Genomic DNA, 26015 nt, shown 5'->3' with positions numbered 1-26015 from the left:
TATTTAACACAACAAAAACCCATGAGTGAGCACAGCAAGAATTATTCTGCTGTTCTCTGATAATAATAAAAGCACAACATAGGAAGTGGAGTGGTAATTTCTCTTGAATGTTCCAGGAGATAGTCAGGGCTGAGTGGGGTTCTCTTTTCTTACCTCATAGAAGGGTGGCTATATATCCCTCTGCTTGCTTTGTTCTGGGTTATCCAGAGTAACCTGCACTGTTCCTTCCCACAGGCCTTCATGTTCTGGGTAGTAGACAATTTCCTCATGAGAAAGGGGAAGACGAAAGCAAAGCTAGAAGAAAGAGGAGCCAACCAAGACTCAAGGAATGGGAGCAAGGTTCGCTACCGAAGGGCAGCATCCCATGAGGAGTCTGAGTCTGAGGTAGGGGTCTCCTTGGCTCTCCCAAGGGCGAGTCATACCCTGGCCATCATAACTTGGACTCTGGAGGGTCTCAGGTCTCATGTTTGCATCTCATCTCCTGAATGCTGATTCACAACACTAGTCAGAGGAGGAAAAAGCTGAGCTGAAGAGTAGCCCAGGTCACTCAGATCCTCATCTAGCCAGAGCCCAATGCTGTCTTATGTGCCTTCCCAGGGTAAAAAGATGCTGCGTGTAGTCAGGGTGACTTGCTACAGATAGTCCCTGTGGACTAGCAGTAGAGACAGCCAGGTAAGGGGAAATGCCCCTTATTCCAGGGAAGCATGGAGGTCCCTAGAGCCCTGTTCTCTACTAACAAGCAAGGGAAGTACTGGCTGCAAGCTTTGAAAATATAAGACTACCTCACAGAGGTAACCTCATCTCCCTTTATCTGCTGGGGTCTAAATTCAAGGGCTTGATGTAAGGATGCAGCCCAGGGCAGGGGTGTGTGCTCTAGCTGGTCTGCGGCATTCATTGCACTTTTGTGCCCTAGTGTGTTGCAGCGGGGTTGGCTAGCCTGAGGAGACTCCAGAGTATCGAGCACTGTGCTGCTAATGGAAGCGGCAGAAGTGGCCAAGATTAGCCAGATTTGGTGATACATGGCTTTAATTCTGCACTTAGATAGTAGAAACACTCAGATCTCTGTAAGAGAGAGAGAAAGAGAGAGTCATCCTCTGAGGCTTGAGGATGAGTTGAAGAATGCACTGATCACATCATGGTGCAGCCTGCTGGGGGACTTTTATGTTGTAAAAGGAGCGGCGGACTATGTTCCTGACACCTGGCCGCCCACACGGCTAGCTTTATACATGAAATAATTACATGGAAACTGTATTCTTTTAAACACTGCCTGGCCCATTAGTTCCAGCCTCTTATTGGCTAGCTCTTACATATTGATCTAACCCATTTCTAATAATCTGCTGCAGTCCACAAGGTGGCTTACCAGGAAAGATCTTAACCTGCGTCTGTCTGGAGTGGGAGAATCATGGCGACTCCCTGACTCAGCTTTTTTCTCCCAGCATTCTGTTCTGTTTACTCCACCCACCTAAGGGTTGGCCTATCAAATGGACCAAGGCAGTTTCTTTATTAATTAACCAATGAAAACAACAGATTAGAAAGAAATCAGTCCCACATCACTTTTAGAAGGTGAGTAGATTAGACAGAGGGCAAGCCCACAGTTCTCAGAGTTTCTGTTCATAAAATCTGTTACAGCACTTACTGCATCATAAGATTTGGCAAACACTTGATGAATGGCAGATAGCCATAGAGCAGGAGCTATACCTCATGGGAATTCACAACCACATGGCTTGGCCTCTGATAGTAAAGTGAAGTCCCCATTGGCCAAAGCAGGGAGCGATCAAGTGGTTCCGTCCACAGGAAGGGTGTTGAGCCTGTTTGCCCACCTCTGCAGATGGAGTCCACATTCCCCATGGTTCTCAGAAGTGTGAGGCCAGCTGCTATGGCAGGAATGAGCAAGTGTTTCCTCAGTGTCTCAGCTGTATGGATGAGTAAAGCAATTTCCTTCTTTGTCTTCAGAAGTGACAGAGTTGGCTCAAGACAGCCCCTTTGGAGCTGCACTCCCTGTGTGGTCCCTGGGATGCTTTCATTCCCTTTTGAAAGAGACCCTGTGATTTCATGCACCCAGGTGACTTTGATAGAGTTTGGGTCTGACTGGAAGTCAGATGAAGGCGTGGGGAAGGGAGCATTAGTAAATTGACAATGAGGGTGGTGACTTTGATGTTAGCTCCAGCAGGCCAGCACATCTCCCTGTGGACCCTCTTCTAAGAATGTACGAGACTTGAGGCCTCCCAGAAAGGCTGGCCTCCAAGGAAGATAAGCACAAAAGGAGCTTCTACCACCAGCATCTTAGGCCTTGTCTCTTCACTACCTCAGGTCCTGATCTCAGCTGATGACGAAATGGAGGAGTCTGAGGCTGAGGAGGATCTCCGCAGACTGACCCCCCTCAAACCTGTGAAGAAGAAGAAGCACCGCTTTGGGCTACCTGTATGACACATTCCCACGCTGCGGATGACAGTCATGGGGCCCAGTCCTGCAGCAGCATCCCTTCCCTCTCTCTACCCTCCTCTCTACCTCCACTCCTCTTGCTGTCTCTGCCCGCTCTCCGCCCGCCCCAGACTACTGTGACTGAAAAGAGGGAAGAGGAACCGTGCCCGAGGGGGCTGTGGGCAGCTGGAGGTCCCGCTCAGTTGCACTACAAACACTGACCAAATATGCAAGCGAAGAGCTGTGTTTGTTGTCGTCCCTTTGGGGTGCTGTGAGACCCCTGTCCTGTGTCTGACCCGGTGGCATGGTGGAAGAAAACAGAGCACACACAGACTGCCGGGCCCTCGTGCCGAGGCTTGGGCCTTGTGGACATGTGACGGCTTGGGGTTAACAGCGCTGGTTGACCCAAGTTGGAATAGGAATGCTTTCTTACTCAAAAGGCTTTTGTAACTCTTTATTTCTAAAGCCAGTTTTATGAGCTGTGACAGTGTTACTGTTTTTTGAGTATGTGTTTATTTCCTACAAAGTATCTATGGGTCTAATGGGCAAACAGATTTTTAAGTCTTCCGTATGCTGTTTGACTTTTATATTTTTAAGTTATATTTTCATACTACTGTATTTAAAACTCTTTTTACTCCCCAAAGAAATGGATTTCTTTGCCTTTCATGGGGTATGAGCTGGTTGGGAGGCGGGTAAAAGTCCGTAGTTTTTCAGCCGGGGTGTTGTTAGGTAACATGTGCTGACGAGATGAAGGATCTAAGGGAGGGGTAGACAACCTTTATCTGTGCTCAGAAATCCAGTGTGCTGAGGTCAGACCTGAGCAGGGGACAGCTGTTCCGAATGGATCTGTGTGCTCCCGTGTGTAGGAACAGAGCCCTGCCAGGGCGTACAAGCTGGCGTGTCAGGGGCTTTGGTTAAACTTGATTAAGGAGGGAGCTCAAGAGTTAGACATTTGTGTCTGGAGGACTCAGGACCACCAGGCCACTCCTCCCTCAGAGCCTCCCAGGCGCAGACGTGAGAATGGTCCCAGCCTCTGCTTCCAGTGCAGCAGCTCGCAGAGCCAACCTTTGCCTTGGTGCCTGTCACCAGCTGTCACCTGCTTGCTTGCTCAGCTGTCTGGGGAACTCTACCTAGCCAGAAAAGCCTGTTGTCATGTCTTCTAAAGTTGTGAAGTAGCAGGGGCAGATACCACCAGAGCTATTGTCTTACTGTGGAGAGAGTATGAGTTATTTCTAGACTGTGGCTCCTCCTTGGCGGTTACAACCACTTCTCAGCCGGGCCACAGTTTATCTGGTGGTGCAGGCTGACTTGGCACTCTTCTGTAGAAGCAGCCGAGTGGAGCTGTCTGGTGGCTTGTCAGCCCAACAGGCAGGCACCTCACTACTTCATGGTGTGGCGATTACAGAGGAGGAGACTCCTCAGACTCTTGTAAACCTATGTAAGAATGTGTTTTGCTTAAGCATCTAGGATCTAAATATGCTTGTGGCGTGTGACCCAAGCCCTTATCCAGGGTACCTAGGGCCATCCTCTGCCACTTGTAGTCTTACTTGTCCTAGACAGAGGGTATCTGAGGTGTCTCTCTCAGCTCATCTAGTGCAAGCACCACTGAGAAAGGGGAGGTTGCCGTTGGAGGCTTTACAACATTGGTCAGGCCCTGCGCTGTTCCGATTTCCTTTCCATCCTATAACCACAGTCACTCCCTTCCCCTTCTCTAGGAAGGTTCCACGGAGTGCTGTGGGTAGAGTACAGCTCGAACTCCTGACGAGTAGATGGTCAGTTCCTGGCGGCGCTGCTGATGTTATCCTCACACCCCCTGTATCGCTGTGCTAGAGATAACCTGTGCTGCCCCGACCCCTGCCATCCTTCCGGAGCTCAGGGCTGGAACCTCATTATCAGACTTGAGCACCTCGGGTTTGCAGGCCAGCCAGAGGCAAGGGAACTGCTGCAAACTCCAGTTGCACAGGCCTCTCAGAGGTGATCTGTAAGGTCCTTGCACGTACAGGGCCTGAGGGACAGAAAAGTGGAGCGAATAGGTACTTGTGTGTCCTGACTTTCACTAAGGGCTCTAGTCTCTGAGCTGAAACTCTGCAGCTGACCCAGCAGGAAAGGAGGTCCAACAGGGATCTGATACCGGCCCCTGTCTGTGTGCAGGTTTGGTGTGTCTTTGCTCCTCCCCTCTTCCAGTGTGAATGTGTGCACGCACACATCAGCTTAAACAGACACACAGTTCTGCATCCCTCAGGAGAGCCTCTCCGGTCACTAAGGCCTTCCTGTTACCATGGTGCACTGCCTCACCAGAGTGGATGTAGAGGGCTGTGGTCAAGACATCTTCTGAGCTGTCCTCCCTCCCTGGAATGAGTGTGCCCATCACTTGTTCCAAGGTGCCTTATGAGGTGGGACCCTTCACTGGCTAATGGCAGGCATCACCAAGCTAGGAGAAATAAAAATGGAGTACTCTCTTAGCTATGGTGCGCCATCAGTCTGTTTCATCCAAATTGGTATCCTTGCCAAGTGCTCTTGGTGGAAGCTTGCAAGCCAAGGCCTGAATGAGTTTTTGTAACCAACTGAAATAAACTGATGAGAGAGAGCCGGCACCCAACTCAGAGATGGTGGTTAATTTTTTTCTTCATTCCATTTGGCTGTTGGTAGGACTTTGATAAAGGTAAGGATGAATGGTGAGATCCTGTGTGATGGTGTCTGTGTGCCGGAAGATGTGTCAGAGAGGAGCCTGTGGCCCCTTGGCCCTGAAGCATGTTGGTAGCTTCCTGCCTCAAACTTTAAACTGTGAACTACCAGGCAACAAGGAGCCGTGGATTCACATTCCTTCTCGTGCCTCTTTCAAATTCAAGTTGTACCTTCCCTTTGGCAGCGCAGGCTACAGCTAGGGTCCACATCTGAAAGGTGCCCTGGTCTATGGCCATACCACCCTGAAAATGCCCGATCTCAGCTGAAAGGTGCCCCAAGACCCTTCCTGCCAGGCAGCCACCACTTTGTAGAATGTGAGCTAGCTAGTGGTTCTCAACCTTCTTAATGCTGCAACCCTTTAATGCAGTTCCTCATGTTGTGGTGACCCCCAACCATTAGAATTATTTTTGTTGCTACTTCATAACTGCAATACTGCTACTGTTATGAATTGCAATGTAAAGATCTGTGTTTTCAGATGGTCTTAGGTGACCCATGGGAAGGGTCACACGACCCCCAGGTTGAGTATCACTGTCTTAAATGAAGTTTCACAGCTTCCAGTGAGAGGCTTGTTTGCAGTGAGGGACCTGTGGTCAGCCTTGCTTTGAACAGCCTGAGTTCTGAGTGGGTAAGTGGATTGGTTGGTTGGTTGGTTGCCTGGCTTGGTTCTTAACTTTTCTTCCCATAGTATTTATTAGAGGTAAGAAGAAAACCATTGCCACCTCAGCCGCCTGTCCTGTGGGGTGTGTCATCACTGGTGTTGGGAGTCACAGAGACATGCATCTCAGATGGAAGGGAAGATGGTGGACTTGTAAACTGGTCTACAATAAAATGTCACATCGCATTACATTAAAAAGAAGAAGAAAGAAAGAAACCATCATTTTTTGTGGTCCTTGGTGTTGTATCCTCTAGCACTGAAATATCTCATTGGGCTAATAAACCTTTTACTGTATTGTGGCAGCTGTGGGGTCAAATCTGCAAGGAAAGAAGCCAAACATAATCTTTCTTCCCTCCTGATGAGTGTCTTAGCCAGTTTGCCTCCTAGTGCTGTGTTTGGGGCTGGGAGAGAGGAGAACATCCCATATCCTTGTCCTTGAGGCCAGGACTAGACAGCTAGCTGTGGGCATTTCTCACAGGGCAGGGCCTGTTTTGAGTCACTGGCGTTGCTCAGATCAACACTTACCCAACCTTGACCTGGCAGTGCCCACGTTGACCTGCCGGGAACCAGGGCCAGAACAGAGGCACAACAGCCATGGAGTGATGTTTAGGATAACTGTATGTTAGTCCCTGGTTAGATGTCATCTGCCTGGAGCCATCAGGGATAAGAATAATGTCCATGGTAGATTGGAGGGAACTGAGATAGGTCTAACAGAGACCGACCTCTGACCCATATCTACCATTGCCCGCCTCAGGTGTGGGTCCCTCATGTGCCCAAGGTGATCTTTCCATGCAAAATGAGGCTGTCAGGAATACTAAACAGCTCTCCAGGGAGCCTTGCCCATTTCCTTACAACTTAGTAGCTGAACCTTACAACCCAAAGTAGCAGTGCTTCAGCTGTCCAGTTCCCATCTTAGGCAGAAGCCCTCTCTAGACCTTCATCAGCAAACATGGTTTTCTCCTGGTCCCTCCTGAGCGCATATCCTGCCTTGTCCTTTGCTAAACTTGTCCCACAGCTGCACAGAGGACCATGGCATCAGCAGCTCCCCAGAATCTCCTCAGCCTCAGTGTCTCTGCTGTGAACCAGAGGTTGCTGTGAATCAGCTATGCTCACCATGAGGAAACGCTTCCAAGTGACCGGAAGCTTCTGCCCTGCCAGTGCACAGAGATGGAAAATCTCTTTCCACTGGATTCCAGGGGTAGAAGAGAAAGATAAACAAGCTTAAGTATCCACCCTGGTTCAGGGCCCTCCCTTTCCTCAGAGATTTCCCCTCCCACCCATGGCACTGGGATGGGTTCTTGCAGTCAGCCTGCCCAGACTGTCACACACATTCCAGTGTTCACATTCATAAACACAGCCTGGACTTGGTGCCAGCACCTCCCACCTGCAAGAGAGCAGCTGTTCCCAAAGGCACGGGGTACCCCCAGCTGTCTATTTTTCGCCAGGACTGCTGCCCATCATCTCCGAGAATAAACACCAGCTAGTAGCTGCGTGGATCTGAATCATGTGGGAGCTTCCAAAGGAGGGGAGTGACTGCCCAGGACACACAAGCAGGCTATATAAGTTCCAGAAGGTTGGACTTCACACAGATCTCTTCCTGTGGCTACTCCCTGCCAGAGACTTACCTACAGAGAACTTACTTGGCATCTACCATGTCTGAGGTAAGAAGAACCTAGTTGCGGCTAGCTGGTGCCAAGGAAGTTGGGAGGGGCAAGACTGGACCCTAATTGCTGGTGTCGACTTTGGACTAAAAGCCAAGCCTAACAAGAGGCCCTGGGGCCCTGGGGCCCTGAGAGGCTGGGCTCAGTGAGGACACCCTTGGTCCCACCAGGCTCTGGTGAATGGCTTTGGTTGTCCCACAGCTTGTGAGGTGTTGGGGGTGGGGAGACCCGTGTGTGCTTTTGAGTGTGTATGGGGGAGCTGGCTTCGATAGCTTAGTGCGTCCAGTTGTATATATTCGTCACCTGGAGGAAGAGTGACTGTGCCTATAGGTCACAGCTGTGTCCTTCTGTTTCCCTGGCAGGGTGTGTCTCTGGGCAGGCTTGTGTTTCCCTGGGAGCCTTGCCCAGGCAGAGGGAGGGAAGCCCTGCACCTGCCTGCAGGGCTTAAGAAGAACTAAGGCCTCAACCTCACAGGCGCCTGGGGTTGACAAGGAGGGGTTAGCAGAATCTGACTTTCCTGGCTCTACTGGGACAGACAGAATATCAAGGTTGTGCTTGCTGCTTGCTCCATGACTGTCTACCCTGTCCCGACAAGGAGGGGTTAGCAGAATCTGACTTTCCTGGCTCTACTGGGACAGACAGAATATCAAGGTTGTGCTTGCTGCTTGCTCCATGACTGTCTACCCTGTCCCCCTTCCAAACACAATAATTGAAAATGCCAGTGTTTTCAATTTGGGGAAAGGGTAGGGGGCAGTCCTTATGGGACGCTTTGCTACCCAGTGAACAGAGCATAGAACTCACCCGATTTCCTAGGGCTGCTCAGTCTTGAAAGCCCTGTGCCCCTTGTGCCCAGTCCTGAATTTGGCAAACAGTCCAGTATGAGGCTGCAGTGGCCACCCCTCCAGGAGCTCTCTTTGGGCCGAGGTCAGATGTCCAAGTCAGACCAAGAGGACAGGGGGACTTGTAGGGGTTGGGAGAAGAGTAGGCTTTGAATTGAGTTTGGTGATCTGGGAAGATGATCCCCTGCCAAAGTTGAGGGGTTCATCTCAAGGCCTCTAATTATAAGGCTTTCTGGGCTTTCCAAGGTTGGCACTGCTGAAGCCCCCATCAAGAAGAAGCGTCCCCCTGTGAAGGAAGAAGACCTGAAGGGGGCTCGCGGGAACCTGGCCAAGAACCAGGAGATCAAGTCTAAGACATACCAGGTCATGCGGGACTGTGGTGAGTGTGCTGCAGGCCCTTGGTAGGGCTGGGGACATCAGCATCTCCCAGTGGTAGCTGAGAGGTGTTGAGGGCTACTGTGTATAAGAGGGGCTGCACCCAGCATAAGGAGCCTTGTTCCTGAGAAAACCAGTTTAGGTCCCTGCTTCCACTCTTCTGCTCTTACCCACAGAGCAAGCTGGCTCAGCTGCCCCGTCAGTATTCAGCCGCAATCGCACAGGCACCGAGACAGTCTTCGAGAAGCCCAAAGAGGGACCTACCAAGAGCGTCTTTGGCTGAGAAGTTCACACTGCGCCACTCCAAACACCTGGACACAGGAGCCTTTCCCACGAGCTCTCTGTCTATCTATCTATCTATATCTATCTATCTATCTATCTATCTATCTATCTATCTATCTATCTATCTATCTATCTATCTATCTTTTTTATAATGCTGGAAGATGCCTTTTCCCTGCTGTCTCCAGAACCACCATGACTCCCACAGCCCTGGCCCTTCTTTCCCAGCACCTTGGAAACACCAATAAAGAGGGTGTCTGAGTGGCTTCAACCTGGGGAAGGCGTCAGTTGGTCAGTGGCTGTGGTCACTAACTGCCAAGGGAGAGCGGGAGCTGTGGGGATGTAACACATTCAGAGCCCTTCCTGGGCTCTGGGGAGGATGGAGATAATGTGTATGCTTTCAGGGCCTCTGGGATGTACTGAAAAGAACCTTAGAGGAGGAGACATGGGCCAGACCTGATGACTAGACCTCTCTGCTCTCCTTGGTTTTTTTGTTTTGTTTTTTCAAGACAAGGTTTCTCTGTGTAGACCAGGCTGGCCTTGACCTCACAGATCCACCTGCCTCTGTTTCCTGAGTGGTGAGATTAAAGGTGTGAGTTACCATGCCTGGCTTCTGTTCTCCTTTCTAATCCTCCGTTTCTGGGCTGGAAAGATAGCTCCACAGCTAAGAGTACTTGATGTGTCTGCGAGGACCCTAGTTCAATTCCTAATATCCACATGGTGGCTTACAACCATTTAACTCTGTCACCTTCTTCTGGCCTCTGTGGACATTGCATACATGTGGTACACTTGCCGTCAAAATCGTCATATACCTAAAATAAAAATACAATTTAAAACTAGCCTCTGGTTTCCCATCAACAGAATAGTTGAGTTGATGCTTGTCCCGGAAAGCAGGGCACAGTGGCACCTCTCAGAGTGAAGTCCCTCTGTCTGCCACAGAAGCCTCTGAGATGTTGCTAAGGTCCACAATGCCTATCCCTTTTTCCCCTTTGTTAGTCTGCTGCTTCACTGTGTCCCCATCTCAAAGACAAAACTAGGTATGGTTCCTCTGGCCAGAGGCAGTGAGTTTCTTGGACTCCCCCACCATACTCTGCTGCCCGTATGTTGTCTGTCTAGGTGGGGTGTGACCTCTTCAGACCTGTGTCCTGTGTTTGTTGTGTCACATTGAGGAGACAGCCTGCCCGCTGGGATGGCAAGACCACAGGCAGGCTAATAGTGGCGCCTTCTGAGAGCAGGCCTGGCTGTGGATGATCCTGCTGGAAAGCCCCTCATGTGCCCTGGGCAGCTTTCTTGGGGCATTCTCACATCCTAGCCAGCCTGGCCTTATATAGCTCTGGCTCCTGGCTGGGTCTGTGCTCTGTGTCCCAGAGGAGCAGATCTTCTGTGGGGACAGAATCTGTACTTATTCATTGAACCACTGAAGAACATTTTTCCAGAACCTGTGTCCCCTGTTTAACCCCAGTCCCATCCAGAGCCAAGAGAGTGAGCAGGTGCACAGAAGTGTGGCCTCGGGCCATAGCCTTGCAAAGGAAGGGAAGGTTTTAATGGAAGCAACAGAAATTGTTTCTAGGGCCAGACACCACCAGCCTTGAGCTAAACTGCAGAGGTAATAAACAGCACACCAGCAGCCAGCCACCCTTCCGGCCACCCTTTCGTGTCTGACACACCAGTGGCCAGCCACCCTTTCGTGTCTGACACACCAGCTGCCGGCCGCCCTTTCGTGTCCATAGGCCCAGGAGTGGCTTTTCCACCACCGAAGGAAATCTGTACCAGCCTCACCAAGTACCCACTGTCTGCTCACTTCATCACTATTGGTTAATAAAACAAAGCAAATAGTACTTCAGCTTTATAAAGGACTTTTCAAGAAAAGCCATTAGTAGCACAGTGCGTAAGAAACTCTTTCATGATCCTGGTGTAACAGAATCAGACCACCTACTCCTGCACACAACCTTCAGGAACCCTGTGCAACCTCCTGTGTGTCCCGCCTCCCTGCAGACTCCAACATTACAGCTCTAGGCTCAGGGTATGCATCTTGACAACTCATGAGTGTGTCAAATTGAGACCTGCTTGGGGGTCTGCTTGGCTTGAACCTAAAGTCCCATTGCAGTAATAGGACCCAAACAGCAGCCTTGAACCAGAGAGTGAGCAGAGGCTCCTGGGCCCAGCTCTTTTGCTCCAAAAAGTGCCCATCCTTGTTGGCATCCTCAGACACCTCTAGTGCTCCAGATGTCTCAGGGACCCCCAGGCATGCCTACCTGGCTAGGAAGCCCTGTCTCTTCCAGGAAGCCACCTGGGGTATCCTTCCAACCCTAGTCTCCCTAGTGAGGCCTCTATTTCCTCCCAGGCTAGGCTCATGAAGAAGCGACTGGCCTCATTGTTGGGTGTCTCTGGCCCTACAAAGCTTGGTGGATGACCTAGTGAGTTTGTGATTCCTGGAAATGTGGACCCTGCAGAAGGGGAGCTAATACCCAGCTCCAACCTGAGCCTGCCTTTCCTCAGGGTGTGTCCTGCTGTCATCCAAGTTCACTGGACATAGGTCATTTGTCTCCTTATCTGAGGTCTCTGGGATTTTTGGCTTGGAAATCCCATTTCCCAGAACTTGCACCGGTAGGGGCAGGACACCCAGCAAGTTACCAGTTTATAACCCACCTGCTCTCAGGTTCAGAAACAGCCTGGCAGGCAACTGAAGGCCAATGAAGAGCTCGGCCCCTGCCCACATGTGGGGCATCATACTGCTCCTGCCCTCGCTGCTGGCCGGGCTTCAGACCACCACTGCCAGGAAGGTAGCAGTATCCATAGTTGCCACTGTGTGTGCTGGTGTGTGTGTGTGTGTGTGTGTGTGGTGGGAGCTGGGGATGAGCAAACACACCTGGGAAGTGCCTCGGGGTATGCGTGTGCAGGTCAGTGTGTGTGCAAAGACATGGCCCTGCCCAGAGATCCTTGCAGACTCCTTCACTTCAAAAAAGGAGTGATCCCATTCTTGCCACTTTATAGATGGAGACCTGCTTAGGCGATGGCCCCTTGAGGCTGACAGCAGAGCCAAGGAGGTCAGAATGTGGCTGTATGAGCCCAGCTCTTCTGTTCCAGATGAGTGGCTTCTGGGAATTATTTATATGTTCTGTCTATCAGTTTCCTCGTCCGAAAGGGAGTAATAATATAACCGACTCAGGGCTGTGCTGGTTGAAAATCAACCTCGTAATACCTAGGTATCGTACAGTGTCACACCTGGGCCGAGCTGACATCTAAGCTGTAAACAAGGCATGCTGTCCTCTGTGTTAAACTGGGCAGGTGGGCATGAGAGTCTGAACAGTCCGCGTGTGTGCAGCATGGCACATAGAGCAGGCAGGGGAGCACAGGGCTGTGTGTGTGTGCATATTCTTAAGGGGTTACCAGCCTCAGCGCAAAAGGTGTCTGTGATGGAGTAGCCCTGTGGAGGGTTGGGAGAGAGGATGTGCTGCAGGTGGAACGGGCCAAGAGGATTGTCACCCCTCTACCGTTTCTCACAGCTCCCGTGATCGTCTGACGGGGGTGGAGCAGGAGCGTTTTCCCGTTTTCACGGAGCTCCGCATTTCCAAAAATCGAAGAACTTGTTCACTGCCCTTTTATTTACCAGGTGGAGCTCAGCCTGGACCCAAGGTCCCTGACTCCCTCCAGGCCTCTGTCTCTGCCTAAATGTGATCCTGCCAGGCTTGGCCCCTCACCCTGGGGACTCTCTCTGGAGGCCTGTTCCATGGTGCTGCCTTGTTGGGAGTGAGGTCCACAGCGGCCTCTGACCTCAGACAATATTCCCATGTGAACCGTTTGACGGGATTCAGCCTGGGCCTAGTCCGTATCTGTGTCAGAGGAAGGGAGGAGTTTGGTCTGGGAACAGAGCCTTCCCTTCAAGAGTTGGGGGTGTCCGTTAAACAACACAGCCCTTTCCCCTCCCTCGTCCAGAATGGCATCGACATCTACAGCCTCACAGTGGACTCCCAGGTGTCCTCCCGGTTCGCCCACACCGTTGTTACCAGCCGGGTGGTCAACAGAGCCGACGCTGCTCGGGAAGCCACCTTCCAATTAGAGCTACCCAGGAAAGCCTTCATCACCAACTTCTCCATGTAGGTGTCTTCCTGCTTCTTCCAACCCGCAGCTCAGCTCTGCAACTCCATCTCCTCTGAGCCTGAGACACGTGACTTGGGACACTCTTGCCCTGTCCGCCTCACAGGGAACAAGGATGTATGTCTGGCCCTCCCGTGGTCCAGCCTCCTCACTAAATACTTCTATGTGGTAGAGCACAAACCACAGCATCTGGAGTCTTTGCCTTTGAGGAGTACAAGCCTAAGGCAACTCTAGGCCAGAGGTAGACTCAGAAAGTCACCGAAATCATATTCCAGCTGAGAAGATATTAGCCCTAACTCCTGGGGTCCCTCTTTGTCACTGCAGAGGGCAGGCATGGCTACTGTTTCCTTAGGAGATGCCAAGGTTTCTGGGGACACTGAGCTGGCAGGAGGCCCTCTGACTTCATTCACACCCCCATCCTGATCTGTTTTGCAATGTTTATTAAACTTGGGGAAAATCCATGTTTGCGAGGCAAGCATTGAAGGGGGGTAGGGGAAGCGCTTAGGGGTAGAGGCCAGCAAGAGCACTGGCTAGCATGGGTATTTCTGGAAAACTGCAGGGGTGGGGCTAGGTTCCCATTGGTTCGCTCCTCCCTTTCTCCCCACCCACCTCCACTCCAGGACAGTTTCTGTTTCCTGACTCTGGAGCCTAGGTCAGTGGGTCCCCAGATCTTTCCACTGCATGAGATGGAGAAGTGCGGGGCAGGTTTCCCTGCCCCCTTCTCTGTTGGCAGAACATCTGGAGAAGCTGTGAACTCTCCATCCAGCAGAAGGAGTCAGGCTTCCCGTCTATCCCCATTCTGACCCAGAGTTACGCCCTGACCAGGGAAGTGAGAGAAAGATGCCTGTTCTGTGCACTCGATTAGAGCCCTCTCTTCCTCTCTCTGCACACTTCCACCCTCCCACTCCTCTTTCTGGCCCCTGTTCATCGTATAAGGAACCCCTAGAACAAGCCATTTTCTGTGCAGAGAAATGGCTTTGACAGTTCCTTCTCCACCTCAAAGGGTGACGACTAGAAGCTTGTCTCCACCACTAGGTGCCCCAAACCTGCTTCCAAAGATGCCAGGCTCCCTGCAACAGCCACCCTAAGCAGGAGGGTTAAGAGAGAAGCTGCAGAGAATAGGATCACAGCCTTCAATCCTGTGTCTCCCTCCTGCCTGGCCACACAGGAGGTGGAGTCAAGGCTGGGTAAAGAGCAGAACTGTGTTGTTCTGCTCTGATTGACTGGAGCTGCAGAACAATGCATAAGGTCCACGGGGCAGCTCAGAATATGGGCTGAGTTTAGCCCAGTCCTGCCTCCTCTGTAACCTGCCCTGCTCCTGCAGGAAGACCAGTGTGAACTAACACAGTGTGTGTCTCGGGATTACTGAAAGCATCTCCCGGTGTCATACATGAGGTCTTCTACACAATCCATGTATGATGAATGGTAGTGGCCCTAGATGAAGACAGGAATCACACCAAAAGGCTCACCAAATTCTAGAAAGGCCCTTCTAAGAAAAAGTTTTCAACTGTTCTCTTCCCTGTCCAGGGTCATCGATGGCGTGACCTACCCAGGGACTGTCCAAGACAAGGCTGTAGCCCAGGAGCAGTACCAGGCAGCAGTGGGCCGGGGAGAGAGTGCTGGCCTCGTCAAGTGAGCGTATGGGGAAGGGTGCATGCAGGTAGAGGCTGTCTGAAGCCTTCCTTCCTTCCAGCAGCAATCCCTACCTGGGCCAATGGGCTGTTATTGTCCTATCCCCCAGGACTGCAGGGAGGCAGACAGAGCAGTTTGAAGTATCAGTCACTGTGGCCCCTAAAGCCAAGATTACCTTCGAACTGGTATACCAGGAACTACTCAGACGGAGACTGGGAACATACGAGCTACTCCTCAAAGTGAAGCCGCAGCAGCTGGTCAAGCACCTCCAGGTACCTGGCACCGCCCTCTCCAGGAAGCCCCCTAGATTTCCCTTCTCAACTAAGACAGCTTCTCCTTGCCACCCAGCTTCCTGGGAGCACAGCTTACTCATGGATCCCCTGGTGACCCATCTCTTGCTTCCAGATGGACATCCACATCTTTGAGCCTCAGGGTATCGGATTTCTGGAGACAGAGAGCACCTTCATGACGCAGGAACTGGCAGACGCCCTTACCACCTCGCAGAATAAGACCAAGGTGAGCCTGCTGTGACCACCAAGTGAGGCCAGTCTTTAGTCCAGCTGACTGTGGTCTAGATTTCCATAGAAAATGGTTGGATGTTCCCTGAGCTGGGAAGGCTTCTAAGATCTGTGTCCATGCCACTGCCAAGAAGACAGGGCAGTAAAACTTAGAGATGGTCAATGGGTCCTTAGAGGTGGTTGGGGTTTATGGGGAACAAACTTGGAGAGTGGACTGATGGGAGGGGCCTCAAGAGAGATAACTGAATTGCACTGAGCTCAGGTGTGTCCCCAGAAACAATTCATACCTGAACACGCCCTCACACACATACCAAATGGAAGCAGCCACCTTTGGCTCAGAATGAACATTCCCCTAGAATTTTCACCCATGGCTGCACATGGAATCTAACTTTCCAGTACGCACATAGAAGGGGTGTTGGCCTCATTGTTCCTTTCAACGTCAGTTTTGATTGTTCCTCCAGGCACATATCCGGTTCAAGCCAACCCTCTCCCAGCAACAACATTCTCAAAATGACCAGGATACAATCCTGGACGGGAACTTCATTGTCCGCTATGATGTGGACCGGTCTGTCTCTGGGGGCTCCATCCAGGTGGGTAGACTCCAGGCAAGGACAGTGAAGCCTTCAGACAACTAAGCACGGATGTTCTAGAAGAGGAAAACGATGGCTCCTCACTGCACTAGGGGCTGGGTCACACAGAAAATAGGTGCTTCAGTTGTGGTGGTCCTGAATTCCAATCCCTTTCTGGAGGCAGAAAAGAACGGCTTTGTGGGGTTACCTCTTTGCATTGCTGTCCAGAGGCCCTTAGCTCAGTCTGATGTGCGAGTCCGGCAGCTGTGTTCATCATTCGTGCCTCCCCTCACTCCTTGTTTTCCCAGCATTCCCTCTTGGTGGACATTTGGTTCACTGTGTCTTTTAGTATTAGCCACTTCAGATACTAAAGCGGGAAAAGTTATGGAGAGAGTTGTAGGGTTATACATGAATATGGAAGTCTTCTGTTAGTAAGGGGCTGAGTTGTGGGAAATAGTGAGGATTTGGGGGAGCTACGGAGCTGGGATGGAGAGGGGTCATGAAAAGGGAACATAGGAACCAGGGATTTGGGATGAAGGGATCTAACAGAAACTGGGCCGGGCTGAAGTTCTGATTACCTGAGTGTGGGCTCATTCTGCTCACAGATTGAGAACGGCTATTTTGTGCACCACTTTGCCCCTGAGGACCTTCCTACAATGCCCAAGAATGTGATCTTTGTCATTGATAAAAGTGGATCTATGTTAGGCAGGAAAATCCAGCAGGTAGGTTTCCTGGACTATGAGATCATCATCAGCCTAACCTTTTATGGTACCATGGGTGGGGGTTTCCTGGAGTCAAGTCTGGTCCAAAGCATAAACTATGAGCCTATCCAAGATACCAGGAAACTAGCCCATAGATCACACACCTTTAGGGAGCACCTCTGAGACACCTACCTTGTCTTCTCTCCTGCCCCATTAGACTCGAGAAGCCCTAATCAAGATCTTGAATGACCTCAGCCCCAAAGACCAGTTCAACCTCATTGTGTTCAATGGGAAAGAAACCCAATGGAGGCCGTCACTGGTGAAAGCCTCAGAAGAGAACGTGAAAGAGGCCACAGGCTATGCGTCCAAGATCGAAGCTGATGGATGTGAGTGTGCTGCATGGCGGGAGACTTAGGGGTGCCCGTGGTCATGAGCTGGGGTCAACCCTAAGCATGTGCCCTTCAGGGACCAACATCAATGATGCGGTGCTATCGGCTGTGGAACTCCTGGATGCCAGCAACAGGGCAGAAAAACTGCCCCCGGGCAGTGTCTCTCTTATCATCCTGCTCACAGATGGCGAACCCACTCAGGGTGAGGACACTGTGGCATTCTGGGGCATGCTAGACGTGGAGCAAGGCTGGAATTGCTTCCAGACTGGCTGTGAAACCTGGGGCAGGGAGAAGGAGAATCCTCAAGACCCCTTTGGCTCTGAAGTTCCAGAAATATCCATTGAGCAAATGATTCTTTTCTCATCCTCTTCCCAACTTCATGAGTCTAGGGGAGACCAATCCCACAACTATCCAGAAGAATGTACAGGAAGCCATAAACAACCGATACAGCCTCTTCTGCTTGGGCTTTGGTTTTAACGTCCACTACCCTTTCCTGGAGAAGCTGGCACAAGACAACGGTGGCCTGGCCCGGCGCATCTACGAGGACTCAGACTCTGCCCTGCAGCTCCAGGTACCAGTTTGATCTGACGTGGGATACAGACGGCTAGGCAGACCCTGTTTGTGACGCATTCCCCTGCCACTCTGTAGGACTTCTACCAAGAAGTAGCCAATCCGTTGCTGTCGGTAGTGAGCTTTGAGTACCCCAGTGATGCTGTGGAGGCGGTCACGCAGGACAACTTCCGATACCACTTTAAGGGCTCAGAGATGGTAGTAGCTGGGAAGCTCCAGGCCCAGGGGCCTGATGTCCTCACAGCCAAAATCAACGGGCAGACAGTGAGTATGATTGAACATCCCAGAACCAAGGGGCAGTGGGGCTGTCTGGGCAGCTACGTCATTCACAGCCAGAGGCACTGGGCTCAAGACCCAGTCATACCAAGTTCCAGCTGATTGGTCCCGGGTGACTCTCAAAGGACCCTTCTCCTCAGGTTTTCCTGAAGGACACCAGCCCCAGCTGCGTCGGTCGGTTCATGGTAGAAATCCAGTAAACAATGTCGTGATGCTCATGAGAGAACATGGCACATAGGGGAACTGATCACTCAGTCCGTCCCCCCTGCCACCTTACTCTTCTGTGAGCATGTGATGACCGCAGGCGTTCCTTCCCAGCGTCCCTCTGTCCTCACGTTAGGCCTTTGAGGGTGTGGGTAGGACAAGGAGAGCTATTCCATTTCATAGGGGAGCAGACCAAGGTCCAGGCAGGACAGACAACATACGCTGCTCTCCTCTGCTTCTGGGACACCTCATAGAGCCCCAACCTTGCGTGGACTTCCCTGCCCCTGGGTGCAGGAGAGTCAGCCTGTGATGTCACAGATAAAACAGAGCTGTAGGAGGAGGCCGCTAGTTTCGTCCCTGGCTGCTCAGCCCCGAAATAACCACACAGATGCTGTATTAATTACATCACTGCTCGGCCCATTAGCTCTAATTTCATATTGGCTAACTCTTACATATTAATTTAACCCATTTCTATTAATCTGTGTATCACCACATGGCTGTGGCTTACCAGCTAAAGTTCCAGCTGGTGTCTGTCTCTGGCGGCTCCATGGCATCTCTCTCTCTGCCTTCCTTCTCACAGCATTGAGTCCAGTTTTCCCCGCCTACCTAAGTTCTGCCCTATCAGCAGGCCAAGGCAGTTTATTTATTCATTAACTAATAAAAGCAACACATAGGCAGAAGGACCTCCCACAGCACAGAGCCGTTAGGCTAAAGGATAAAGTGGTAAATAAGGCCAACCTTACATCCTCTTCAGGGACAGACAGCTTGTACAGAAGTAGAGTGACTGCCTGGAATGTTCCCCACAGTACGTGCCCAGGAATTCAGCACAAGTTCTGCTAAGATGAATGATAAGTAAGAAGGGGCGGGACCCAGAAGTGAGGAAGAGTTGTTGGGCACATATGCCAGCAGGGCACCTTGCCTGCAGAGAGTGACCTTGGGCATGGAAGGCCCAGGACCTCATCTCAGACACAGTCAAGTATACGAATGTTCCTGAAGGCTGTGTGGCCAAGTAACCTGTCTTTAGACCAAGCTCCGTCACCTCTCAGAGGTGAGAAGTGGGAAAATTGCTTAAAGCTCTTGTGCCTCAGTTTCCCCCGATTACAAATGTGACCACCTCACATGCCTACCAGCCCCATATAAACATGAACGTAACTCAGATTTCAATCATAAGGATGGATCTGCTCACTCTCTTCTTCTTTAGTATTGGGGATTGAATCTAGGGCCCTAAGGAAATACTCTACCACTAAACTATATCCCCAGTCCTCTTTTTACTTTTTATTTTGAGACAAGACCAAGATGGCCCCGAACTTCCTCTGTAACCCAGGCAGGCTTTGAATTTTTAATCCTCCTGTCTCCCAAGAAGCTAGAATCACAGGCTTGTGCCAATACACTCAGTTCTTGGATAAGCCCAAGAAAACGTTAGCCTATTCAAAATAAATTTAAGGAAAAACATCAAATAAGTAGTAACTTTACTGTGTAGATAGAGAAAAACCTCATGTCTGTGACCCTCATACACCAAAACTCTGGCAAGACAGACCCTACGTAAGAGCCAGGAAGAGACTGGTGCCGGCAGGATGGGCAGAAGGTTGTGCAGGGTCTCTTAGCTAACCTCTGAGGGAGAGGCTTGGCACGCCTGTGCTCTCAACCCCTAGGCTGCCAGCTGGGCCAAACTAAGCCCATGACTGCCTTTCCCCTGGGAAGAAAGCAGCCAGACCACAGCGAGGTGCGCAGTGTCCTGCCATCGCCCCCAGGGCCAGCCCCAGCCGAGGGGCGATGTGGAGCAGACAGGCTTGTTGGCGCTCTGATGCTCTCGTCTCATCTTTATTGCTAACGACTGGGGTCCTTCCTTCTCTTTCCTTTCTCCATGTTTGGCGGAGGGGAACCCTTTCTGCTCCACGATGTATCTGAGACACCTTCCTTCTGCACTGGCCTGGAAGTTGCCTCCCTTCTTATTAAAGGTCAGATGACCTAAACTCCAGGCTACACAGCTGTCTTGCTATGCATGGACTGCTAACACTTCTCCCCACCTCCCTCTTGTCTTGGAGGGTCTGTGGGAGACCCTCATACTCCTGAACTCCCTCCCTACCCCCCATACTCAAAAGGAATGAAGCCCACATAGTTGCCCTGACCTGCCCCCATCCCAGTCAGGGTTCTAACGAAGAACTCTGAATGCTGGTCAGCTGTGGGCATCGGGCCCTCCCTCTCTCACCTGGGCTGGTACCTCTTTCCAGCATAAGCAGAACATCACCTTCCAAATGGAGGCCAGCGTAGCCCAAAAGGAGGAGGAGTTCCGGAGCCCCAAGTACATCTATCACAACTTCATGGAGAGACTCTGGGCATTTCTGACCATCAACCAGCAGCTTGAGCAGATGTGAGTGACCCTGACCCTTGTAAGTCACTGCTGTGGGCTTCACATGACATCAGTAAGTCTTTCAGTGGTGGCACAGCTATGGAATGAAGTGGTATGTCCGAACTCTACACTCTCCCAAGAGGACTCGCAGGAAGGGGCCAGTGAGAGGAGACTGCCCAGATGATACCAGGGACCACCTGAGCTCTCCTGTCTTTAATCCATAGGATTTCAGCATCAGGTGCTGCGTTAAAGGAGCTTGAGTCCCAAGCTCTGAATCTGGCACTCAAATACAATTTTGTCACCCCTCTTACATATATGGTGGTCACCAAACCTGAAGGCCAAGAACAGTTTCAAGCTGCTGGGAAGCCTGTGGATGCTGGTGAGTGTGGGCCTGGGTCTTGGCACCATCAGTTTGCCGACTAAGCCCCTGCCATCCACAGACTCCCAGAGACGCAGGGAGACCCATCTCAGTTCACCAAGGAGGAAACTGAGAACAGGTCTTGCAGCTCCTTAAATTCACTGCTTGCATCTGTAGTCTGGAGCTGGGGAAGCAAGTTTAAATGTAAGCACTTTGAATTGGCAAAACCACCCTATAATACCTCCCTCTCCTTTTCTTTTTCTTTGTACAGATAACGGACCAAGAGATGCCTTCTTAGGAGGTAAGGGCCTGATGACTCCAAAGCCAGCCTACATATAGCCTACCAGTATGCTGGAGGCCACGGTCTGCCCTGCTCCCAAGAGCTGGTGCTGTCTGACCAAACTCATGGGTCTACTTGGTCACTGGTTCACTCAAATGCTGGCCACCCCTTAGGGCTTGACCTGATCCTAGGTACACAGTCCCCATCTGGATGGAGCCCCAGAGGGTTGACTCCAAGGAGTAAACACAACTCTCACTGTCTTCCAGGTCAAGGCCATTTTCTCAAGACTCACGCCAGAAGACCTCAACTGCCTAAACGAAAAGGTGACGGTGGGGGAAGGGATGGAGCGAGGAGAGGTTGGCAGAGTTGTGGCAGGAGATAGACTGGGCTCTGAACTTGCCTGTGAAAGGAAGTGCTAAGCCTGGTTCACGTGGCTGGTAACAGGCCTGCCACTAAAGATTAGTGTTTAATTCAAGTTGGCCATCTAGAGTCTTACTTGGTCCAGAGAAGGGGATTTAGTAATCAGGGTAATTTAAGGGGCACAGCTCAGGGAAAGATTGCCCTTTCAGAGGGAAAAACCCTACCAGTGGTTGTCTCCTGCCTAGGGGAGGCTCTCCAGCAAGGAAAACAGGGGCTATGTACCCTTTCTACATCCTGCTCCTGGCATAAGGGCCCCCTTCCTGACTGTGGGGAGCCAGGACATTGCCTGTGAGAACAATACTCATGTCAGTGTTTTTAATCTAGGAACTACACTCCACACAGATCCCAGACTGAGTGTTACTGGCTCTATGTTCAGACCAGACGCTTTTCCTGGACTTCCGGGACCCCCTGGTGATCCTCATTTTCCTGTTCGCTTTGATAGCCATAATTTCAGGCTGCATCATCTCAAGATACCGGACATGGCACCCTTCCGTGAGCCCCCTTCCCTTCTGACCCACAGTGGCCTTTCTTTTCCTTATAACTTGACTCTGACCCGTAGAGGGAGGGAGGACACCAAGCACAAGCTAGGCAAGGATAGCTGCAAAGAAAGCAGGTGGCTGGGCCTAGCTAAAGCAGATCCGGGACCCAAGGGCTGGGATGAGCACCTCGTTTCCTGTGGCTACCCTCACTTTTCCGGCCCTTAACCAGCCTACTCTTTGCCTGGTCCTCAGCATTGAGGGTCAGGCATATGCTGCCCTGGCTCCTCACTGCCCCTCGATTGCCAGCCCACAAGCCTGGCTGAGCCCTGGGTCACAGGAGGACTCAGTACACACTCTTTGGACGCCATGGCCAATCCTTTCCTTCCTGAGGCACCTCTTCCTCCACCAGTCAATGAACACCAGACCTCCCCAGAAAAAGACCTTGTTTACAGTGAAGATCCACTCCCCATGACGGAAAGGGAAGCCTTCCCCACCTCCAAAGTCAACTATGGTCCCTTGTACTTCTTCCCATTCCCAATGTGAACTCAGACTCAGTCAGGGCCTATCTCCTTGACATCTCTCCTGTCCTCTAGGCCTGAGCTTGATGGGCAGTAAGGACAGGGACAGGGGCCAGGCAGGTGCAGCAGGCCTCGTGTCCTGATTGACTCTCCATTTTTGTTAGTGGATGTTTCTATGCCCTCAGTCACCTCAGCAACAAGAGATCCCGTGGTTTTAAGTCAAGCTGTGGCACAAAGCACGAAGAAAAAAGATGCAGGTACCGGGGCTAGGGATGGAGCTTGATAATAGGCCACTTGCCTGGAGTGCACAGGTCCCTGAATTTGCTTTCCAGCACCAGAAATAAACAGAAACATAAAGATACCCGAGCCAGAACTCCCTCGGTAGCTCTAGAAGATATTGGAAAGGGGGAGCTCTGGGGGGAAAGGGGAAACCCTGGGGGCAAGGGGGAGCCCTGGGTCTCTATAACCTGTCACATGGTATTCTACATGTCAGAGTGAAAAGAGAGAGCCCAGTCACAGTCACTACTCGGTCCACAATGCCCTGTTCCCCAAAAAGAGACTACCTGAACCCAGAGCTTTGCTTTTTCTTTTAGAGAGCGCCACACCAGCTGAATCCACACACCCAGGTAATTACCCCTGCCAGCTCCCGCCCACCTTTGGCCCCCTTGACTCTTCCTGACCCAGGAACTCTGTGCTGCCAATTTCAGCTCCTGCTGTCATCTTGCCGCTTCCTGGATCCAGCGTGGGCCAGCTATGTGTGGACATCTTACGTTTTCACATGCCCATCAATCTGTTTGAAGACCCAGATCAGGGTAAGAGATGCATCCCAGGAATCCACCGAGAAACCCAGATCCCACTCATATGACTTTGTAACATGTGGGTTTGCTTGTTGGGGTTTCTGTCCTGCCCAGTTCTCACAGCCAGCACGTCCCAAAGAAAATCACACAGAGGTCTCCATAAGTTATAAACTGATTGGCCCATTAGCTCAGGCTTCGTATTAGCTCTTATAACTTATATTAACCTATTATTCTTATCTATGTTAGCCATATGGCTTGGTACCTTTTTTGGCAGGGCAGGTTACATCCTGCTTCTTCAGTGTCTGGGCAGGACTGCGAGAGAGCTTCCTTCTTCCCAAAATACTCCTGTTCTCATTGCCCCACCTCTACTTCCTGTCTGGTTTTCCTGCCTATACTTCCTGCCTGGCTATCGGCCAATCAACGTTTATTTAAAACGTAATTGACAGAATATAGACAATTCTCTCACACCATGACTTACCCCTAAGCACAGCAACATCCCCATCATGGGCAAAAGCCCTGTGCACCGAAAAAGGCCTTTCCTCCCACGGCCACCTACAAGCTTTCACGGGAACTTCTCAGGGTCTGCACACACATGGGTCAGTTTTCAGATCTGAGAGAAAGCTAAAGTTGCCTAGAGTCCGGGATCTGTACAGTCAGATGAGCCGAGAAAAGGGTAGGGGTGTCCCAGGTAGAGGAGACAGAGCCGAGGGACACAGGCACCCTGTGACTCCATGGGCCCCTGGCAGTATGGAGAAGGGAACGGTTGAAGAAGAATGCTAGCCTCTCCCACTCACCAACACTGGAGTGGCCTCACTGTGCAAGCTGAAGTGTCCAGGCAAACACAGGGTGTACAGCAGTCAGCAGTGTTTGTGCTGAGCTACAGCGCACTCTGGGGAAGCCACAACCCCTTCATTCCTCTGAGAACCACGTGGTCTCTTGCTTTATCCCTCAGGCTCACTGTACCTGTCTGGTCCCTGAGGAAGGCACTTTTCCCCTTACTCCCAGCCCCAGCCGTGTGACAAGCTGGAGCCCCAGACACACTGCTGGAGACTGATGAATGCTTCAATACTTGAAGCAAGACATACCCTCCTATTATCAAAATCTAACAAGGTGGCCGTCAACATGATTTGAGGTCCAGATTCACAGAAAACCAAGTCTTGAGTGGCTAGACCTGAGCCAGGCATGATGGCACACAACTTTAATCCCAAGTAATGACAGAGGCAGGAGGATCTCTGGGAGTCTGATGACAGCCTGGTCTACATAATGAGTTTCTAGGCCAGCCTGGGCTACTAGGTGAGATCTTGTCTCATAAAACAAAAAACCAAAAGAGAAGAAGCCAACCTGAAGTGGAAGTGAGTAGAGAGTGACCTTTCTGGGGATCCAGTTCCAGGAGGACATAGTCAGGGAGAGCCTGGGTCAGGGCATTGCCCAGAGTTGCCTTTGAACTCTCTGGTCTGGCCTCCTTAGGGCTTTGGGTAGGCGGTGTGTATGAGAAAGACGGGTTCTCAAGGATCGAGGTGCACATCCAGGAGTCTCGCCTGTTTGTCCGTGCAAGCCCTGAATACGTGGTGGTGATTCGGGACCAGAAAAGCTCCCAGTACAAATGGAAGCAGACACTGTTCTCTGACTTACGCAGGTAAGGCCCAGGGTGAGGTCCTAGGTATGTGTGGCCTCTCAGGCTGTATGAACTGTGATGCTAGTGATGATGGTGGCCAGAGGTTGGTTAGGAGTCCCCTGTAGTGGCAGCACTTCTGGCAGTACAGGGGTAAATCCCCTAATGTCTTGTGGCTCTGGAAGCATTGTCCTGGAACCTGGACCTCATCATTAACCCAGGTCACTAGCCCATGTAAAGGCGGTGTGGTTTGGAGCTAGCTTTGTAGGCCAGTCTGTATGCATACACCACATGGCCCTTCAAGTTTTTGTTTCTTTACTAACCACCAGGCTTTTCCAGATACTGAGTGGTAAGCTCACGATGACATTCATGAGAAGCCCGAGGCCCGGTGCCAGGGCTTGTAGATGCTTCTCTCACTGCAGTGTGTGGGAATTTTCGTTGTTGTAACATGCACCTGGGAGGAACAAGGGAAGAAGGATGGTTTTGGCTCGAAGTTGTCAGTCAGTGGTCACGTGGTCCTGTCGTTTCTGGGCACGATGAGGCAGATCATCATGGCGGGAGGAGTGATGGAGAGCAATGTGGCTCACCTCAAGGTAGTCAAGAGGTAGAGAGAGAAGGAGCATATGCCTGCCTAGCAGACTTTTTTTCTGCTTCTTGTGCCATCTGGGTCCCTACCCTAATGCATGCTGCTACCTATGTTCAGGGTGGCCTTTCCTGCCGAGTTGTTATCTAACATGCCAATGGTCTCTGGAAATGCCTGTATAGACACAATCAAAGTTATTCTCTTGTAATCTCCTAAGTATTTCACAGTCCTATCAAATTGGCAATTAAAATTAATCATCAACCTGTTTTTAAGATTTAGCGAAGAGAGAGCATTTTAGCTGATATCACACTTTGGGAAGCTAGTGGGAAATGGAGGCAGATGATTCTGGGAAGTGTCACTATGCCACTGTAGGCTTTTGAGGCCAGCTCTCTAGCGAGGTAAGTCACAGGAGGCTGAAGACCTTCTGCAGTATGTCCTCTGAGTTTCCAGCCTATCCCATAGCCTATCTTTTTCCATGCAAAAAGTCTTGTCCATTTTCATCTTACCAAAACTTTAGCAGGGCCTTGTTCACATTTGCCAAATAAGCACACACACAGAAAATCCAGTGTGCTCATCTGAAGTCCTTCCAATGTCATAAGGTGTGGATGCAAGTTTCTGTCTTGCCAGCAGCTTCCAAATAAACACACTGAGGCTTATATTAAGTACAAATGCTCAGCCAATAACTCAGGCTTATTACTAAATATCTCTTACAACTTAAATTAAACATTTCTTTTTTTTTTTTTTTT

General features: G+C 51.0%; 3 protein-coding genes across 3 annotated transcripts in view; all 3 read left to right on the top strand.

Moving 5' to 3' along the window:
- Window positions 1-5467, top strand: part of Stimate (STIM activating enhancer) — a 44096-nt gene extending 38629 nt beyond the window's left edge. Inside the window, exons 7-8 of the mRNA XM_005348748.2 lie at window positions 235-384; window positions 2311-5467. Coding sequence (XP_005348805.1) covers window positions 235-384; window positions 2311-2427 — 267 coding nt within the window. The 3' untranslated portion in view covers window positions 2428-5467. The remainder of the gene's footprint in view (window positions 1-234; window positions 385-2310) is intronic.
- Window positions 5468-7049: 1582 nt separating this feature from the next.
- On the top strand, window positions 7050-9509 carry Mustn1 (musculoskeletal, embryonic nuclear protein 1). Its single transcript, XM_005348747.3, has 3 exons — window positions 7050-7422; window positions 8508-8640; window positions 8813-9509. Exons 1-3 carry the CDS (start codon window positions 7414-7416, stop codon window positions 8917-8919), a joined length of 249 nt encoding a protein of 82 aa, XP_005348804.1. The 5' UTR covers window positions 7050-7413; the 3' UTR covers window positions 8920-9509.
- Window positions 9510-11577: 2068 nt separating this feature from the next.
- Itih4 (inter-alpha-trypsin inhibitor heavy chain family member 4) overlaps window positions 11578-26015 on the top strand; it is an 18247-nt gene continuing 3809 nt past the window's right edge. The window contains exons 1-20 of the mRNA XM_005348746.1: window positions 11578-11698; window positions 12852-13012; window positions 14541-14645; window positions 14755-14917; window positions 15051-15161; window positions 15625-15753; window positions 16338-16454; window positions 16651-16819; window positions 16899-17024; window positions 17212-17393; window positions 17471-17656; window positions 20104-20243; window positions 20447-20601; window positions 20852-20881; window positions 21127-21183; window positions 21605-21772; window positions 22442-22534; window positions 22871-22903; window positions 22985-23089; window positions 24542-24710. Coding sequence (XP_005348803.1) covers window positions 11609-11698; window positions 12852-13012; window positions 14541-14645; window positions 14755-14917; window positions 15051-15161; window positions 15625-15753; window positions 16338-16454; window positions 16651-16819; window positions 16899-17024; window positions 17212-17393; window positions 17471-17656; window positions 20104-20243; window positions 20447-20601; window positions 20852-20881; window positions 21127-21183; window positions 21605-21772; window positions 22442-22534; window positions 22871-22903; window positions 22985-23089; window positions 24542-24710 — 2489 coding nt within the window. The 5' untranslated portion in view covers window positions 11578-11608. The remainder of the gene's footprint in view (window positions 11699-12851; window positions 13013-14540; window positions 14646-14754; window positions 14918-15050; window positions 15162-15624; window positions 15754-16337; window positions 16455-16650; window positions 16820-16898; window positions 17025-17211; window positions 17394-17470; window positions 17657-20103; window positions 20244-20446; window positions 20602-20851; window positions 20882-21126; window positions 21184-21604; window positions 21773-22441; window positions 22535-22870; window positions 22904-22984; window positions 23090-24541; window positions 24711-26015) is intronic.

This window comes from Microtus ochrogaster, chromosome 6, assembly GCF_000317375.1.
Source record: "Microtus ochrogaster isolate Prairie Vole_2 chromosome 6, MicOch1.0, whole genome shotgun sequence".
NCBI classification, from domain to species: domain Eukaryota; kingdom Metazoa; phylum Chordata; class Mammalia; order Rodentia; family Cricetidae; genus Microtus; species Microtus ochrogaster.
This window is presented reverse-complemented; position numbering and strand designations above follow the sequence as displayed.